The sequence below is a fragment of the Rhinoraja longicauda genome, chromosome 12, assembly GCF_053455715.1.
Source record: "Rhinoraja longicauda isolate Sanriku21f chromosome 12, sRhiLon1.1, whole genome shotgun sequence".
Lineage (NCBI taxonomy): Eukaryota > Metazoa > Chordata > Chondrichthyes > Rajiformes > Arhynchobatidae > Rhinoraja > Rhinoraja longicauda.
This window is the reverse complement of record NC_135964.1, coordinates 3,152,686-3,171,669: the sequence shown is the minus strand read 5'-3', so window position 1 is coordinate 3,171,669 and position 18,984 is coordinate 3,152,686. Positions and strand designations below refer to the sequence as shown.

Below are 18,984 nucleotides of genomic sequence, written 5' to 3'. Positions count from 1 at the left end.
GGAGTAACTCTGCGGGCAGGCTGCATCTCTGGAGAGAAGGACTGGGTGATGTTTCGGGTCGAGACCCTTCTTCAGACTGATAGAAGCAGAGTTGTTGAGGGAAATGAGCAGTGATGTGTTGTACCATATCCAAGTTATTAAAGAAGAGATGCTAACAGTCTTAATGAATATTAAGATGGATAAATCCCAAAGGCCTGACCAAGTGTGGAAAGCTAGGGAAGAGGTTACTGGGGCCCAGACAGAGGACGTTGTGGAGGCAGGTATAATGATGATGTTTAAACAACATTTAGAAGAGTACATGGATAGGAGACAAATGCAGGCAAATGGGACCTGCTCAGTTTTAAAAGGAGTCAACAATGATGAGTTGGGCTGAAGGGCCTATTTCTGTGCTGTATAACTCTACGACTCAATGGAATAGCTGAAGCCAAACATGATTTATGAAGTTCTCGCTTAATGTCTTTGTTTTTACATCCAGTGCTTCCTATTTAAACCCAATAACCTATCTGGTTGGTTTTGCCAATTTGCCTAGCACTCTTAACTATTTGTAGTCTTTATTTTCATTTGCACTTTTCCTTCATTTACACTTTTTTCAAAATAGTGCCTTTTGTAGTATGGTACATTGTGACTATTTTCTGGAATGAAGCTAGCCCAAGTCTCTTTCTGGGTTGTTTTATGTAACTCCAGTGTTCTATTTGAACACCGATGTTTCTGACATAACATCCACTTGGATTTGTGTGGCAAACTTCTAGCTTCCCTGATATTTCCTTGTATACACTGGAGAATTGCTTTTCAGATCTTGTGCCATGTCTAATCTAGTGTATGCTCCACAGTTCCATTGCTTTCAATGTGGATCATAGGGCTATAAAACTAAGGGGAAGGTAATTACCATGAAACTATTTTCATTTAGTTTTGTATTTTTAATTATTTCTGTGTTTTTAGCTATTTATTTAATGAATTATATTTTAATATTTTAAACTTGTGTCAATCTTAAAGGATTCTAACTTACATATTCTGTGCTATTCAAGAATCCACACAGCTTCTACTGCTGGCAAAACCTGGAGATAGGGCCCTGTCAGCGGCCAATACTTGTGTGGGTGTTTTGAAGTTGGGGCTTCTTTAAGCCCCTGTCCCAGTTCGGCGTTTTTTTAGGCGACCACAAGCGATTAGGCTGTCGCCACACGGTCGCCGGGGTGTTGCGGGCATGGTCGTGAGTAGTCTACAAAGAGTTGTAGCATTTTTCTGGTCGTCGCAGGATTTTGTGAATTTTTCGTTGACTGTTGGTTTGACGCCAATGAGCGTAGCTTGACGTCTCCTGACGTGGGCGCTGTCGTAGGTTGTCGCCAGGTTGTCGCCTGGTGAAGTAGGTTGTCGCCAGGTGATTAAGCTTGCTGACTTCAGCGAATTCCAAGTGTGGACTTGATCTGATCATCCATCAGTGTAATATGTCCATAAACGATGTTAGGTTTTGTATGTTTTTGCACTTGTATTCTGTTTAAAGTTTGAAGTTTATTGAAGTTTATTACAATATTTTTGTATGCATTGTTGTATGTTCTTATCAACCTTTTTAAACATTTTGTTTGAATATCAATAAAGGAAATTCTTGACAATTTGATGGAAAATTGATGTATGAAGTAATTGTATTTCAGAGTAGTTTCTCATGGCATCACTTTCAAATAGTCATGATGCAGAATGATTGGAAACCCTACCGTACACCCCCTTTTATAGGGAAAGTGGGTGAAACGTGAATTGTCTTCAGTTGTCTTCAGTCTTCAAGGTCATAGCTTGTCGTAGCTTGTCGCGGGTGGACGTAGGTTGACTTCGGTTGTCGTAGGTTGTCGCCTCTGTGGTGGTAGGTTGTTGTAGGTGTCGTCGTAGGTTGTCGTAGATGCGGTCGTAGGTGGACGTTCTACTTGCGACAATTGGTTCGCCGGATTTCGGTAGCTTGCCGTAGCTTGAAGCCGACTAAGTGGTAGGTTGTTGTAGCTTGTCGTAGACATTGTCATAGGGGGGATCCAATCAACGGTTTTTCGGCGACCTGCTACGACTATGACAGTCGGCGGCAGTCACCTTAAAAAAAGCCTAACTGGGACAGGGCCTTTACTGTGCTGAGGCCCAAGCCAAGCAGTGAAGTTAGAATGGTGCAGGCAAGTCAGATACAAGATACCCTTGTATCAGGATCGGAAAAGCACAGGCATTGATGTACCACAACTTTCTGAGTTTTTCCACAATAAAATGCCATTATGGACTGTTTGAGAAAATAACTTCATGAATGTTGTAATGGAGCAGGTCAAAGAGATTTCACTGCCAAAGTTAGGTTCAAGTACAAGATTTAAAAATATAATTGAAGTACCTTTTGAAGTGCATCTTGAAAACAATATGATCTGCATTTGAACCTAATTGTGACGTATTATTGTTATATTTTCCATATCATTATTATAATGTTTATTCATTCTGTGTCATTAGAGAATTTGATGAATTTAATAATGCAGTGGACATTGGTATAAGACCGGCAGAAGGATTGCATTCTCCACAACTTTCAGCCAAAGACATAGTTCACGATAAACCGATGTTATCGATATGTGCTGAGGTACCACCTATCCAAATGCGCAGGCTTAGAGTCAAAGGAGTCCCTCCACTATCAAGACCAGTAAGTTAGTTTCTTCCGAATTAAGATAAAATCTGAGGCAGTATTGTTAGAAATAAATAAAGCTAGAAATATTGTATAAATAAACAAAGCTAGAAATAAATGCAGAGCATGCAAGAAGTATTCATGTGGTAAGATAATAGTTGTGAAAGGGAAACTGAGTTAACCATTCAGGTCAAAGATCTTTTATCAGAAATGTGTTTGAAGGAAAAGCTCAGTTTTTCTTCGCCATTTTGTTGCAGGTGACTCTACTGCCTGGCTGGCAAAGTTTTTCTTTCAGACTTTCAGCATGTTTATTTTATAAGTAGAAATGTTGAATCATGAAATAAAAAGTAGCTTTACTTACTACTAAGATGACACAAGTTTCTGTTACTTTTTTCACTATTTAAATATTCATTATTTATTTTCTTTTTTTCTGAAGGGATTGACATGTGACGATCATAGTCATTCTTCAAAGGTGAGTTGTTACAAAGTATTCTGAGTAAGGATGAGTCATAGAGTCATAGAGTGATACAGAGTGGAAACAGGCCCTTTGGCCCAACTTGTCCATACTGGCCAACATGTCACAGCAACACTAGTCCCACCTGCCCGCATTTGGTCCATATCACTCCAAACCTGTCCTATCCATGTACCTGTCTAACTGTTTCTTAAACATTGGGATAGTCCCAGCCTCAACTACCTCTTCTGGCAGCCTGTTCCATATACCCACCACTCTTTATGTCAAAAGTTACCCCTCAGGTTCCTATTAAATCTTTCCCCCCTCACCTTAAACCTATGTCTTCTGGTCCTTGATTCACCTACTCTGAGCAAGAGACACTGTGCATCTACCCGATCTATTCCTCTGATGAATTTATGCATCTCTGTAAGATCACCCATCATCCTCCTGCGCTCCAAGGAATAGAGTCCCAGCCTACTCAGCCTCTCCCTATAGCTCAGACTCTAATCCTGGCAACATTCTCATAAATCTTCTCTGTACCCTTTCCAGCTTGACAACATCTTTCCTATAACAACATGGTGCCCAGAACTGAACACAATACTCTAAATGCCGCCTCACGAACGTCTTATACAACTGCAACACGACCTCCTAACATCTATATTCAATACTCTGACTGATGAAAGCCAATGTGCCAAAAGCCTTTTTGACTACCCTATCCACCTACGACTCCACCTTCAAGGAACCATGTACCTGCACTCCTAGATCCTTCTGCTCTACAACACTCCCCAGAGCCCTACCATTCACCATGTAGGTTCTGCCCCTGTTAGACGTCCCAAAATGCAACACCTCACATTTCTCTGTATTAAATTCCATCAACCATTCCTCAGCCCATCTGGCTAATCGATCAAGATCCTGCTGCAATTTTTCACAACCATCTTCACTATCTGCAAAACCACCCACTTTTGTATCATCAGCAAACTTGCTAATCTTGCCATATATATTCTCATCCAAATCATTAATATGGATGACAAACAGTAACGTGCCCAGCACCGAACCCTGAGGCACACCACTAGTCACAGGCCTATAGTCAGAGAAGCAATCTTCCACCATTACTCTCTGCTTCTTTCCATGAAGCCAATTGTCTATCCATTCAGCTATCTCTCCTTGGATCCCTTGCGGTCTAACTTTCCAGAGCAGCCTACCATGCGGAACCTTGTCGAAAGCTTTGCTGAAGTCCATATATACAACGTATATGAGAAAATGGATGAAATAGGATGATGAATCAGAGATGACACTTGTTCTGCTGTCATCCTTTGGATTGTAAAACTGTTGTGAAAGTCATTTTCAAGGATAGTGTGAAAGTAACCAAGAAGAAAAATCATCTGGAGGTGATAAATCACGAATATGAATTTTGTGTTTGGCTTGTGCTGATTCAGTGGATATCATGACCTCTAAGCTCATAAGTTCACATGTTCTTGGAGCAGAATTAGGCCATTTGGCCCATCAAGGCCACTCTGCCATTCAATCATAGCTGATCTTTCTTTCCCTCTCAACCCCATCCTCCTGACTTCTCCCCATAACCCCTGACACCCATACTAATCAAGAATCTGTCAATCTCCACCTTAAAAATATCCATTGACTTGGCCTCCACAGCTGTCTGTGGAAATACACTCCACAAATTCACCATCCTCTGACTAAAGAAATTCCTCTTCCTCTACTTTCTAAACTTATGTCCTTTTATTCTGAGGCTATGGCCTCTGGTCCAAGACGCTCTCCCTAGAGGCAACATCCTCTCCACATTCAATTTCTACATGCATTTTCTACATGCATCCTTTCTGCATGCATTTTCCATTACCATCCAATTTTGTTTCCTTAATGGTAATAGCACATTGTGTAGATTACATTTTTGAACAAGAAAGACAAGAAGAAAGCAGAGAAAGGTAATGGAAGTACATATAGTGTCTCGTATGATTGCAGCATTCTTAATAGAGCGTAAGAAAGAGGCAAGGAAATTGCTGGAAAATGATGCTGGAGAAGTGATAATGGGGAATAAAGAGATGGCAGATGAATTGAATATGATTTTTGCATCAGTCTTCACAGTGGAAGACACCATCAACACCTGACTAAAGAGAAGGTGCTTGGGAAGCCAAAAGGTCTGAAGGTGGATCTGGACTGGATGGACTGCACCCCAGGGTTCTGAAAGAGGTGGCTTTAGAGATTGTGGAGGCATTAGTTGTGATTTTTCACGAATCACTAGAATCAGGAGTAATTCCAGACAATTGGAAAATTGCAAATATTACTAGGCTATTCAAGAAGGGAGCGAAGCAGGAGAGTGGAAACCATAGGCCCGTTATCCTGGGTTTAGTGGTTGGTAAGATTTTAGCGTCCATTATAAAGGATGAAGTTTCCGACTATACAGAAGCACATGATAAAATAGACTGGTCAGCATGGTTTTGTGAAAGGGAGATCTTGCCTGACGAACCTGTTGGAATTCTTTGAGGAAGTAAATAGCAGGCAAAGAGACAAAGAAGAGTCAGTGGATGTGTTGTACCTGGATTTTGAGAAGGCCTTTGATGAGGTGCCGCATGTAAATCAGAGGGAAGATTCTATCATGGATAGTAGGTTGGTTGGATGGGAGAAGGCAAAGAGTGGCAATAAAGGGCACCTTTTCTGGTTGGCTGCCAGTGAATGCCTGCGGAGTTCCGCAAGTGTAGGTGCTGGGGCTGCTAATCTTCACGCTGTATATCAATGATTTGGATTAGGGAATTGAAGGCTTTATGGCCAGGTTTGCAAAGGATACAAAGATAGATGGAGAGGCAGGTAGTGCAGAGAAAGCAGGGACTCTGCAGAAGGACTTGGACAGGTTGAGAGAGTGGGCTAAGAAGTGGCAGATAGAATACAATGTAGCAACGTGTGGAGTCATGCATTTTGATAGTAGGAATAAAGACCTAGACTATTTTCTAAATGGGGAGAGAATTCAAAAATCGGAGATGTAAAGAGACTTGTGAGTGCTTGTGCAGGATTCCAAAAAAGTTTATTTGAAAGTTGAATTGGTAGCAGAGAAGGCAAATGTATTGCTAGCATTTATTTCGAGAGGACTAGAATATAAAAACAGGGATGTAATGCTAAGGCTTTTTCAGACACTGGTCAGACCGCATCTGGAGTATTGTGTGGAGTTTTGGGCTCTATATCTGGGGAAGGATGTGGTGGTGTTGGAGAGGTTACAGAGGAGGTTTACGAGAATGATCCCCAGAATGATTGGGTTAACTTATGATGATGAGCTTTTGACTGCACTTCTCTTTACTCGCTGGAGTTTAGACGGAGGAGGGGGGGACCTCATTGAAACTTACTGAATAGTGAAAGGCCTGGAGAGAGTGAATGTGGAGAGGATGTTTCCACTAATGGGAGAATCTAGGACCAGAGGCTGTAGCTTCTGAATAAAAGGATGCACCTTTAGAAAGGAGGTGAGGAGTAATTCAGAGGGTGGAGAATCTGTGAAATTCATTGCCACAGGTGGTTCTGGAGGTCAAGTCAATGGATATTTTTAAGGCAGAGATTGACAGATTCTTGATTAGTAAGGATGTCAGGGGTTATGGGGAGAAGGCAGGAGAATGGGGTTGAGAGGGAACGATAGATCAGCAATAATTGAATGGCGGAGTAGACTTGATAGGTGGAATGGCCTAATTCTGCTCCTGTAACTTATGAATGGTCAAATAATTAATGAATAACTTTCATAAAACCACAGAAGATAGACACTAATGGTAAGATACAAAGTTAGCAATTAGAGAAAGATGTCCAAAAATGCTTGCAGTTATAAAGTGCCAAAGATTCCCAAAAGTTACCATCAATTGAAGTGTCAGTATTATAATGTAAGAAATGTAACAGCCAATTTGTACATGACATAGATCCATAAATACAAATTTATAAACAACCAAATCATTTTGGTTAGGTGTTATGTAAGAAAGAAATGTTGGGCATGACAACAGGGAGAACAGGGAATTTGAGAAATAAATTGCACATATTCCAGTTATACTCCCAATGGAAATTTTATGGGAAATTAATAATTTTACATGTCTGTTTTTCAATATACTCTCAGACATTAAGGCATACATTTGGTTTTGGGAGGCAATTCAGTGTTTTTTTTTCATTCCTCTTTGATTTTAACCAAAGTTGACCTCAGTGTAATTGATTTATTGCAGGCAGAGTATGGTCTTAATGCTGTCCCATCTTCAGTTCAAGAAGAGATGGATTGCAGTTTAACACTGACACCTCAACAGCTACACCAAATATTCATTGGTAGGTTCCGTAATAATTTATAATTTTTATATTCAAATATCAGTTGTGAATAATTGCTGTTGGGCAGTAATTGTGAAATCCTCTGGTACTGCTTATTATAAATGTAGATGTTCATCAGCAGAGTCTTAATTGTCAACTCTGTGTCATTCAATGAGTTTGAAGCAAAGCAGAACAGAACATGGGTGGCACGGTAGCGCAGCGGTAGAGTTGCTGCTTTACAGCGAATGCAGCGCCGGAGACTCAGGTTCGATCCTGACTACGGGTGCTGCACTGTAAGGAGTTTGTACGTTCTCCCTGTGACCTGCGTGGGTTTTCTCCGAGATCTTCGGTTTCCTCCCACACTCCAAAGACGTACAGGTTTGTAGGTTAATTGGCTGGGTAAATGTAAAAATTGTCCCTAGTGGGTGTAGGATAGTGTTAATGTACGGGGATCACTGGGCGGCACGGACTTGGTGGGCCGAAAAAGGCCTGTTTCCGGCTGTATATATATGATATGATGATATGATGATATGATGATATTACTCAGAAAATAGAGTGCAGTGAGGGTGAAATTGAACTGATGATGGGAACTGTTTATAAATCTTGCCAATCATAACAAAATGATTTATGTGAAAAAATGCAGTGAGTGAACGATAGTTGCATACAAATAATGGGCATTAAATAATCTAAGCCACATATTTCAATTGTTCATCAGGCATAATCAACCCATGTTTGATCCAATCACTCCTTCTCTCTCTGATGGTCGTGTTGTTACCACATGTGGCCTGAAATTAAAGATAGCGAATTCATGGGACCGAGCACTTCACTATCTTCAATGATAGCGAATTCATGGGACCGAGCACTTCACTATCTTCAATGATAGCGGATTCATGGGACCGAGCACTTTACTATCTTCAATGATAGCAGATTCATGGGACTGAGCACTTCACTATCTTCAATGATAGTGGATTCATGGGACCGAGCACTTCACTATCTTCAGTGATCGCGAATGCAAATATTCATTGGTTGCCAAGTTCAAAAATGCAATGAATACTTATATTTTCAAGTGAAGTTATAGAGGAGACATGTTTTTCTGTAACTCTGTTAAGGATTTTCTTTCTCATTATGTTTTTCACTAATGTCCTTTACTTTGCGCAGTGTTTCTTCTAGAATTGTTCTGCGCAATTTATGTTTAAAAAAGTATTTTTGTCTGAGTCTATGTGCCTGTGCTGCTGATGCAAATAAGATTTTAATTGCACTGGCACCTCACCCTACTTGTGTACATGACAATAAAATCGATTTACCTTTGAAATCCAACGATCTTTTCCTACCTGGTTATTGGAATTCATAGTGTATTGCTGCTTTTGACTTTGGCCTTTCCCCCCCATCAAATCGATTATTGCTGCAGTAGCCTACTGCTTTTCCAAATTCGCACTTCACACTTCGATTGCAGCACCATCAGAAACTACCGAGCATCGATGTGCTTCTGGGGAAGCTTGGACTTCTGATGCCACACACAATTCGAAGGAATTGAGGCTTAAATTGTGCACAGAATTGATCAAACGCTATCTGGGATATTGTATTCAATTTTGGACACCACCTCCCAGGAAGCAAATATTTGCTCTGGTGGGGATGGTGGTGGTGGTGGTGTTGTGGGGGAGGGGAGGGGGGGGGGGGGTTGATGGTGGGGAGGCATGATTCACCATGTTGATGCAAGGTGAGGCTTAGAGTTTTCATTAAAAGTTAGGATGTCACCAACATATCTGATAAATGTTTGGGTTTGGAAAGTTAAGTGTTATAGATGCTTGTTGAAAATGAAGCTCGGTGCTATTTCCTTTGACGAGGAATCCAAAACAAGTGGACATATAGTTAAACTTAGTGCAAGAGCATTGAAGAATGAGTTAGGAAACACATTTCATCAATGAGAAGTGAAAATACATAATCTTTTCACTCTCAGGTTTGTGGTTTGTGGGTCATGAATATGATTATGTGAAATAAGCAGAGCTGCAGTACATTTGAGCCAAGATATTCCTACTTCCCTTTGTGCCCGTGCCAGCATTTGGAAATATGTAAAGACTATGAGCATTGAAAAATATAATTTATTAAAAATCAAATGTGGTAACAATTTTTTTTTAAAGTACAGTTAACAAAAAAAATCTAAAACGTTTTGAATTAACGGGAATATTGAAGATAGTAAATATATAATAATTTTTAAATGTCACCTATCCTCTCCTTCCATTCCTATTCAATTCCTGTTAAAATCCATGGACACTTGGATCCTGGTGCCAGCCTCATCTCATGTAATATCAGAGAAGCAGTATCAACTGCTTATTGCTGGGAGATTGATGTATTAATGGGCTCTATGATTGCACGCTGTGGAGGCCAACGGGATTCTAAACCAACAAACTGAATCTGACAGTTACTCCTACATTTGACAACCCATTGCTGGGGCTACTGTGAGGTAGACTGCTGAGTTCAAGATGTTCCATTTGGAACCATTGGTATTTGCTAGTGAGATCGGGCTGATAAAGTCACACTTAACAAAATAGATATTTATTCACAAAATGCTGGAGTAACTCAGCAGGTCAGGCAGCATCTCAGGAGAGAAGGAATGGGTGACATTTCGGGTCGAGACCCTTCTTCAGATTGATGTCAGGGGGGCGGGACAAAGGAAGGATATAGATGGAGACAGGAAGATAGAGGGAGATCTGGGAAGGGGGAGGGGAAGAGAGGGACAGAGGAACTATCTAAAGTTGGAGAAGTCAATGATGTGGTCGTAGAGTAGGAGGGCAGGAGAAATCACAGAGGGGGAGCAGCGAGAGAGCATGTTGCTAAACTCTCGTCGAAGAGAGGAGGAGAACTTCTTCAAAGTGGACATACCTTGAGGAGAAATCGCTGTGGAGCAACAGGTAGTATAAGAAAATAACTGCAGATGCTGGTACAAATTGAAGGTATTTATTCACAAAATGCTGGAGTAACTCAGCAGGTCAGGCAGCATCTCGTGGATAACAAAATAGATAAATAGATAGATAGACAGACAGATAGGCAGAAGAAGAATTGCATAAACTGAGCTTTAGTTGCTTGAAATTAATGTCATCAACTATACTGAAAATTAATATTTGTAAAAACTAAAAATTAAAAATGAAGAGCGCCATAGCTAGTAAAGCTGTTAACACACAATGTCAATGGCCCAGATTCAGACATAACTTCCAGTGCTGTGTGACTAGATTCTCCCTGAGGTTTGCAAGGGTTTGCTGACACATCACAAGTAGGTTAATTGGCCTCTTTAAATTGCCTGAATCCGTAGGTGAGGTTAAATTTAGGAGCATTGATGGAATTATGAGAGAGTATAGTGGGATTTGTATAGAAATTGTGTAAATGGGTGCCTGATGGGTCAGTACAGAGTGCCGAGTGTTTCTGTGCTATATGACTCCATGACTATAAAACTGCAAGGTAAAAATATAACAGCTGTGGATGCACAGAACCCATTTTGGCACTGAGAGAAAAGTTACTAATCACAAAATGTATGTACAGTGCTGCATGCAATCTAAATGTAAGCCTAAATGAACAATTGCAGAATAAGCTAGATGCAAGGAGCAATCACTGGTTGAGGTTGTAATTGTTATTTTATTGGTTACATTTTTGTCTCTTCCTCTATTGAAACTGTGTGGGTTGCAAGAGAACTGTGTACCTTGCAGTATCTCACTCTAATAGATGTTGGTGCCAGCCAACAGTCTGTCTGTCCCTTCCTCCTTTGTTGTTTGTTTGCATGTGTTAAATGTATGTTTTTAGTGTTCTTTAGCTTGTTTTATGTGGGAAATGGGAAGGGTGGTTTGGGGGAATTTTTTTCTAATCTCTTACCTCGACGGAGATGCGATTTTTTTCCGTATCGTATCTAACTTCGAGGAGTTGGCAGCCTTTTCTGGAGACCGATTTCGGGATCTCCACCGCGGAAGCCTGTGGACTTATCATCACGGAGCTCGCGATCCCTTTACCAGGGATCGACCTCTGGGCTCCAACCGCGGGAACCTGTGGTCTTTAACATCGTGGAGCTTGCGGTCTCTGGTCAGAGACCGACTTTGGGAACTCCAAGCCACGGGAGCTTCGATCGCCCCGATCGCGGGAGCTTCGATCGTCCTGACTGCGGATAGTTCGACTGCCCCGACCACGGGAGAATAAAGAGGAAGAAGCTTAGACTTTATTGCCTTCCATCACAGTGAGGAATGTGGGGAATCGCTTTGGTGGATGTTTCTGTTAACTTTTATGTGGTTTTGTGTCTCGTTACTTTTGTTTTAGTATGGCTGTATGGTAATTCAAATTTCTTTGTACCTTAATTGGTACACGTGATAATTAACTGACCTTGAATTTGTGCAGGAATTTGGACAGCAAATGAATAAATATTTCCTTTTTTAGAAATTAGCGAAAAAACATTATTTACTCATTAAAACTCAGATATAAACCTCAACGTATAAGATATAAACTCAAATATAAACTGAGATATAAACCTCTAAATTCTGTTTCTGTGTTTCTTCTTTACACAGAAAAATGTAACTTAATTTTAAAATATATTATAGACAAAAGGATATGTTTTAACTCTGCCATTTAATATAGAAATTAACTAACCAAATATGAGAAAGCGCAGACATTTTTGATTAAAAGTCTCTGACTTGAAACATTAACCCTGATTCTCTTTGCAAGGATGCTCTCTGACATGCTGAATGGTTTCTGGATTTTCTGTTTCTATATTCTCTCCACAATGCTGGAGCAAAGCTCTACATTGTATATAGCTATCTTTTATTCTTAGTAGGAGGCAACACCCACAGGTTAGAAGTGCATTTTCATCTTGAAAAATTTATTACATACCCAAGTGCCACATAACCTCTCCCCCAAGCATGATTACCTTTCATCTAGAGATAATTATATTTCTCAAAAGTATTTTAAAATAGTTTTTGCTAAAATCATACTTTTTTTTAACCAGGCCCATCTACCGTTGACTATGGAGAGGTGTGTGCACATTCAGCATCAACCCGGAATTTGAATATTGTAAACAACTTATCTACACACATTTTAATTGACGTGGACATTGTTTGTGTAGAGCTGCGAGAATCCAGTCCATTATCACAGGTTGTCCCACCCATGTCTGCAGCTTACCTACCACTGGTGTTCGAAAGTACAATCAAGGGTCCTTTTCAGAAGTAAGTATAAAAGGTTTTTTTTACAATAGAAAGGTAGTTTGGGGAGAAAGTAAGTAACAATGTTAGCAATATTGCTTTTGGAGCAAGATTGTCATTATATCACATGCTCATTGTTCAGCTCTACTGAAGTGCACAGAACAGCTGAATATAGAGAACAGCATTAAGGATAATCCCAAAAGATTTTATAAGCACATAAAGGGAAAAAGGGTAACCAGAGAGAGAGTGGGACCCCTCAGGAATCAAAGCGGTCAACTCTGTGTGGAGCCACAGGAGATGGGCATGGTCCTCAATTAGTATTTTTCCTCTGTTTTTACCGTGGAGAAAGACAGGAGGATGGGGGATCTTGATGTAGTCACTGGAGGTGTCTTGAGAGCTGTCAGTATTATGGTCGCAGAGGTGATGAAGGTCCTGACGCATATGAAGATACACATATCTCTCGGGCCTGATGAGATCCAAGGACACTGTGGGATGCTAGAGAGCAAATTCTAGGAGCCCTCGAGGAGATTTATGTCGTCATTAAATACAGGCGAGATGCCGAAAGACTGGAGGGAGGCAAATGTTATGCCTCTATTCAAGAAGGGCTGCAGGGAAAAGGCTGGGTACTACAGGTCAGTGAGCTTCACCTCTGTGGTCAGAATGTTACAGGAGAGTATTTTGAGGGATAGGATGTACATGCACTTAGAATCTAAGTCCATCTAAGTCTTAGATGGGCCGAGTAGGCCATTCGGCCCATCGAGCCAGCACCGTCATTCAATATGATCATGGCTGATCATCAAAAATCAGTGTTCCGTTCCTGCTTTTTCCCCATAGCCCGTGATTCCTTTAGCCCTAAGAGCTATATCAAATCTCTCTTGAAAACATCCAGGGAATTGGCCTCCACTGCCATCTGTGGCAGAGAATTCCACAGATTCACAACTTTGAAAAAAAAAATCCTCATCTCAGTCCTAAAGAACGCCTTCTTCTTAACCTGTGACCCCTGGTTCTGGACTCCCACGACATCAGGAACATTTTTCCTGCATCTAGCCTGTCCAATCCTTTAAGAATTGTATATGTTTCTATAAGATCCCTTCTCATCCTTCTAAATTCAAGTGAATACAAGTCCAGTCGACCCACTTTTTCGTCATATGTCAGTCCCGCCACCCCGGGAATTAACCTGGTGAACCGACGCTGTCCTTCCTCAAATTAGACCAAAATTGCACACAATACTCCAGGTGTGGTCTCACCAGGGCCCTGTACAACTGCAGTAGGACCTCCTTGCTCCTAAACTCAAATCCTCTCGCAATGAACGCCAACGTGCCATTAGCTTTCTTCACTGCCTGCTGTACCTGCATGCTTACTTTCAGTGACTGATGTACAAGCACACCCAGGTCTCATTGCACAACCCCTTTTCCTAATCTGACACCATTCAGATAATAATCTGCCTTCCTGTTCTTGCCTCCAAAGTGGATAACCTCACATTTATCCACATTATACTGCAATTGCCATGCATCTGCCCACTCACCCAACCTATCCAAGTCATCCTGCAGCCTCATAGCATCCTCCTTGCAGCTCACACTGCCACCCAGCTTTGTGTCATCTGCAAACTTAGTGATGTTACATTTAATTCCTTCGTCTAATCGTTAACATATATTGCAACTACCTGGGGTCCCAGCACCGAGCTTGCGACACCCCACTAGTCACTGCCTGCCATTCTGAAAATGACCCATTAATTCCTACTCTTTGCTTTCTGTCTGCCAACAAGTTCTCTATCCATGTCAATACTCTACCCCCAATACCATGTGCTCTAATTTTGCACACTAGTTTCTTGTATGGGACCTTGTCAAAGGCTTTTTGAAAGTCCAGTACACCACATTCACTGGCTTCCCCTTATCCTTTCTACTTGTTACATCCTCAAAAATTGCAGATTAGTCAAGCATTATATCCCGTTCATAAATCCATGCTGATCTTGTCACTGCTTTCGAAATGCGCTGCTATAACATCTTTAATAATCGACGCAAGCATCTTCTCCACTACCGATGTAAGGCTAACTGGTCTAGAATTCCCCGTTTTCTCTCTCCCTCCTTTCTTAAAAAGTAGAGTTACCTTAGCTACCCTCCAGTCCACAGGAACTGATCCAGAGTCGAGGGAACATTGGAAAATGATCACCAATGCATCCACGATTTCTAGGGCCATCTCCTTGAGTATTCTGGAATGGAGACCATCAGGCCCTGGGGATTTATCTGCCTGCATTCCCAATAGTTTACCGAACACCATTTCCTGACTAATGTGGATTCCCTTCAGTTCCTCCCTCCCACTAGATCCTCGGTCCCCTAGTATTACTGGGAGGTTGTTTACTTCCAGAGCAGCCTTCCATGCGGATCCTTCTCAAATACCTTACTAAAATCCATGTATACAACTTCGACAGCTGTACCTTCATCGACCTTTTTAATCACATCCTCAAAAGCACAGCTTGATGGATGAACTCCAAAAATTGTTCATTGAAAAAGAAACGGGGAAGGCGGCTCAACCGTGGCTAACGAGTGGAATCAAGGATGGTGTTAAATCCAAGGAAAAGGCATATAAATTGGCCAGGGGAAGCAGCAAACCAGAGGACTGGGAGTCATTTAGAATTCAACAGAGGACAAAGGGATTAATTAAGAGGGGGAAAAAAGAGCATGAAAGAAAGCTTGCGGGGAATATAAAAACTGACTGTTAAAGCTTCTTTAGATATGTAAAAAGGAAAAGATTAGTGAAGACAAATGTAGGTCCCTTACAAGCAGAGACAGGTGAATTTGTAATGGGAAACAAAGAAATGGCAGAACAGTTAAACAAGTACTTTGGTTCTGTCTGCACCCAGGATGAGGTGTTCCATACCATGTCTTCTGAGATATCCTCATTCTTTAGGGAACAAGGGTTCCCCTCTTTCATTATAGATGAGGGTCTCTTTGATATCCTGCAGCTCTGCTCTTGCTCCCCCTCCCCCCATTTGTAACAAAGACAGAGTCCCCCTTATTCTACTGTCCACCCCGTCAGCCGTCGCTTACAACACATACTCCTCCGACATTTTCACCATCTCCAACAGGATTCCACTACTAACCCCATCTTGCCATCTCTACCCCTTTCCGCTTTACACAGAGACAGTTCTCTCCGCAACTCCCTGGTCAACTCGTCCCTCCCCACCTAAACCACCCCCTCCCCAGGTACTTTCCCCAACAACCGCAGGAGATGCAACACCTGTCCCTATACCTCCTCCCTCGACTCCGTCCAAGGACCCCGACAGTCTTTTCAGGTGAGGCAGAGGTTTACTTGCACCTCCTCCAACCTCATCTGCTGTATCCACTGTTCCAGGTATGGATGACAGTATATTGGCGAGACCAAGCGCAGGCTCTGCGATCGTTTCACTGAACACCTCCGCTCGGTCCGCCTAAACCTACTTGATCTCCCGGTTGCTCGACACTTTAACTCCCCCTCCCATTCCCACACTGACTTTTCTGTCCTGGGAATGGGAGGGGGAGTTAAAGTGTCGACTCCTTCATTGTCAGAGTGAGGCCCAGCACAAATTGGAAGAAAAGCATCTCATGTTTCGCTTGGGTAACTTGCACCCCAGAGGTATGAACATTGACTTCTCTAACTTCAATTAGCCCTTGCTTTCCCTCTCTCTCCAACCCCTCCCCCTTCCCAGTTCTCCTACCAGTCTTACTGTCTCTACATTTTATCCCTGTACTGCCCATTCCCCTGACATCAGTCTGAGGAAGGATCTTGACCTGAAATGTCACCCATTCCTTCTCTCCAGAGATGCTGCCTGACCCGCTGAGTTACTCCAGCATCATTTTGTGGCCTGTGACTAGTGTTGTGCCTCAGGGTTTGGTGTTGGGCTCATTGCTGTTTGTCATTTATTTCAATGATTTGGATGAGAACATACATGGTGTGGTAAACAAGTATGCAGATGACACAAAAGTGGGTGCTATTGTAGATAGTGAAGATAGTTGTCACAAATTGCAGCAGGATCTTGATCGGTTGGGCAGGTGGAATGAAGAATGGTTGAGGAACTTAATACACAGAAATGTGAGGTGTTGTATTTTGGTAGCACTAACATGGGCAGAACCTACACAGTGAAAGGTAGTGCTCTGGGGAGTGTTGTAGAGCAGAGGGATCGAGGACCACAAGTACATAATTTGTTGCAAATGGCATTTCAGGTTGATAGGGTGATCAAAAAGGCTTTTGACACAGTGACCTTCATCAGTCAGTGCAATGAGTATAGACGTTGGGAGGTCATGTTGTCAAGTTGGAAATGGTGCAGAGAAGATTTACGAGGATGTTGCCAGGACTCGAGGGCCTAAGCTATAGAGAGAGGTTGAGCAGACTAGGGCTCTATTCCTTGGAGCGCAGGAGGATGAGGGGTGATCTTTTAGAGGTGTACATGAGAGGAATAGATCGGGTAGACGCACAGAGTCTCTTGCCCAGGGTAGGGAAATCAAGAACCAGAGGACATTGGTTTAAGGTGAGGGGGGAAAGATTTATTAGGAACCTGAGCAGTAACTTTTTCATGCAAAGGGCGGTAGGTGTATGGAACGAGCTGTCGGAGGTGGTAGTTGAGGCAAGAACTATCGCAACATTTAAGAAGCATTTGGACACATACATGGATAGGACTGGTTTAGAGGGATATGGGCCAAATGCAGGCAGGTGGGATTAGTGTAGATGGGACCTGTTGGCCGGTGTGGGCAAGTTAGGCCGAAAGGCCTGTTTCCAAGCTGTAAGACTCCAAGACTCTACGACTCTATAACAGTGCAAACTGTGAAACAGGCGAAATGCTTCAGTCTGATTTGTCTTAAAATTCAAACATTTTGTGAGATCGTCTTATTGATGTGTCTCTGAAGCACCGGTAGCTAGTTGAAAAATCCTGAATTTGCTGATTTTCTGTTTATTTTGCAAAAGATCTTAGAAAACACATAATTGTTAGAAAATCATAATTTTCCCTTGCTTTCTGTGGTAAAATAGTCCATTACCTGATGAGGTTGGCTACAGTTTGACATAATCAACAGTTTGACCATTCTGAAAATCAGGCAAAAACTTTGAAATATGGCCGATTTCTTTCTTTATTCATTCCCTTCTCATCAGTTTTTCTTTGGATCATCACAATCCTTTCTCATTTTTACCTCGTGTAGGATAGAACTGCAGATACTTGTTTAAATCAAAGATAGACACAAAATGCTGGAGTAGCTCAGCGGGACAGGCAGCATCTTTGGAGAGAAGGAATGGGTGACGTTTCGGGTCGAGATCCTTCATGAATCATCATCATCACTGAATGAATCAGTCTGAAGCAGCATTTTGTGTCTATCTTCTCATTTTTACCTCTATCCTTCACTTTTACCTTCATGTCATTCTCTGCATCCTCACCCTAATTATGTTCTCTTTCTTTCCACCACCAACTTCAATATGATCATGCCATCATTCTCCTTTACCTTGTTCTATTCCTTTAGTCTTTCACTTCTTTTTCTCTCTGAACGATCGCTACTTGATGGACTTTTTATTTTGGTACTGTTGAAACTTCAGCCAGTTTTCTTTTATTTTGCAGATCAATTACCTACAGAATAAATAACATCCATTTTGGTCGCATATTAGTAATGGCAAATGTGGTTAGCGTTGATCTTGAGCTGTCAACCAATGAGTTGGTTTTAACCCCAAACTATGGGTTCCTGCACGAATCGGGCATGAGGACAACAGTGCAGCTCTATAACAGAAGAAACCACCCTGCTCAATTCATCTGGATTCCAGTACTTACAGAAGAGGGAATGGCTTTCTTCATCCGACCTGATGGAGGTAGATCATGTAAAAAATTGATTTGAAAAAAATCAGTCTGAAGAAGGGCCTTGACCCGAAACGTCACCCATTCCTTCTCTCCTGAGATGATGCCTGACCTGCTGAGTTACTTCAGCATTTTGTGAATAAAAAATGGACTGAATTTTTTATTCAGGATAAAGGGTAAATCAGTCGGACAGGTGTTGTAAACTTCTTTGGGAATAACATTGACAAAGGTCCCTGGAATGTGTTTTAGGAACTATGGGAGTTTAAAAAAAAACCTAACAAGGGCGGCACAGTGGCGCAACGGTAGAGTTGCTGCTTTACAGCGAATGCAGCGCCGGAGACTCAGGTTCGATCCTGACTACGGGTGCTGTACTGTAAGGAGTTTGTACGTTCTCCCCGTGACCTGCGTGGGTTTTCGCCGAGATCTTCGGTTTCCTCCCACACTCCAAAGACGTACAGGTATGTAGGTTAATTTGACTGGGTAAATGTAAAAATTGTCCCTAGTGTGTGTAGGATAGTGTTAATGTGCGGGGATCGCTGGGCGGCGCGGACTTGGTGGGCCGAAAAGGCCTGTTTCCGCGCTGTATCTGAAATATGAAATAAATAAAATATGAATAAAAGGGAAAATGTTTGCCAAATGTGCACCGAGC

The 18,984-nt window shown here is 41.9% G+C and overlaps 1 protein-coding gene across 1 annotated transcript in view; it reads left to right on the top strand.

Annotated features, from left to right (window-relative positions):
* LOC144598635 (cilia- and flagella-associated protein 47-like) overlaps positions 1–18,984 on the top strand; it is a 426,611-nt gene that overhangs the window by 41,818 nt on the left and 365,809 nt on the right. Inside the window, exons 12-16 of the mRNA XM_078408845.1 lie at positions 2,464–2,647; positions 3,066–3,101; positions 7,280–7,376; positions 12,334–12,550; positions 18,105–18,349. Of these exons, the coding sequence (XP_078264971.1) occupies positions 2,464–2,647; positions 3,066–3,101; positions 7,280–7,376; positions 12,334–12,550; positions 18,105–18,349 (779 nt within the window). The remainder of the gene's footprint in view (positions 1–2,463; positions 2,648–3,065; positions 3,102–7,279; positions 7,377–12,333; positions 12,551–18,104; positions 18,350–18,984) is intronic.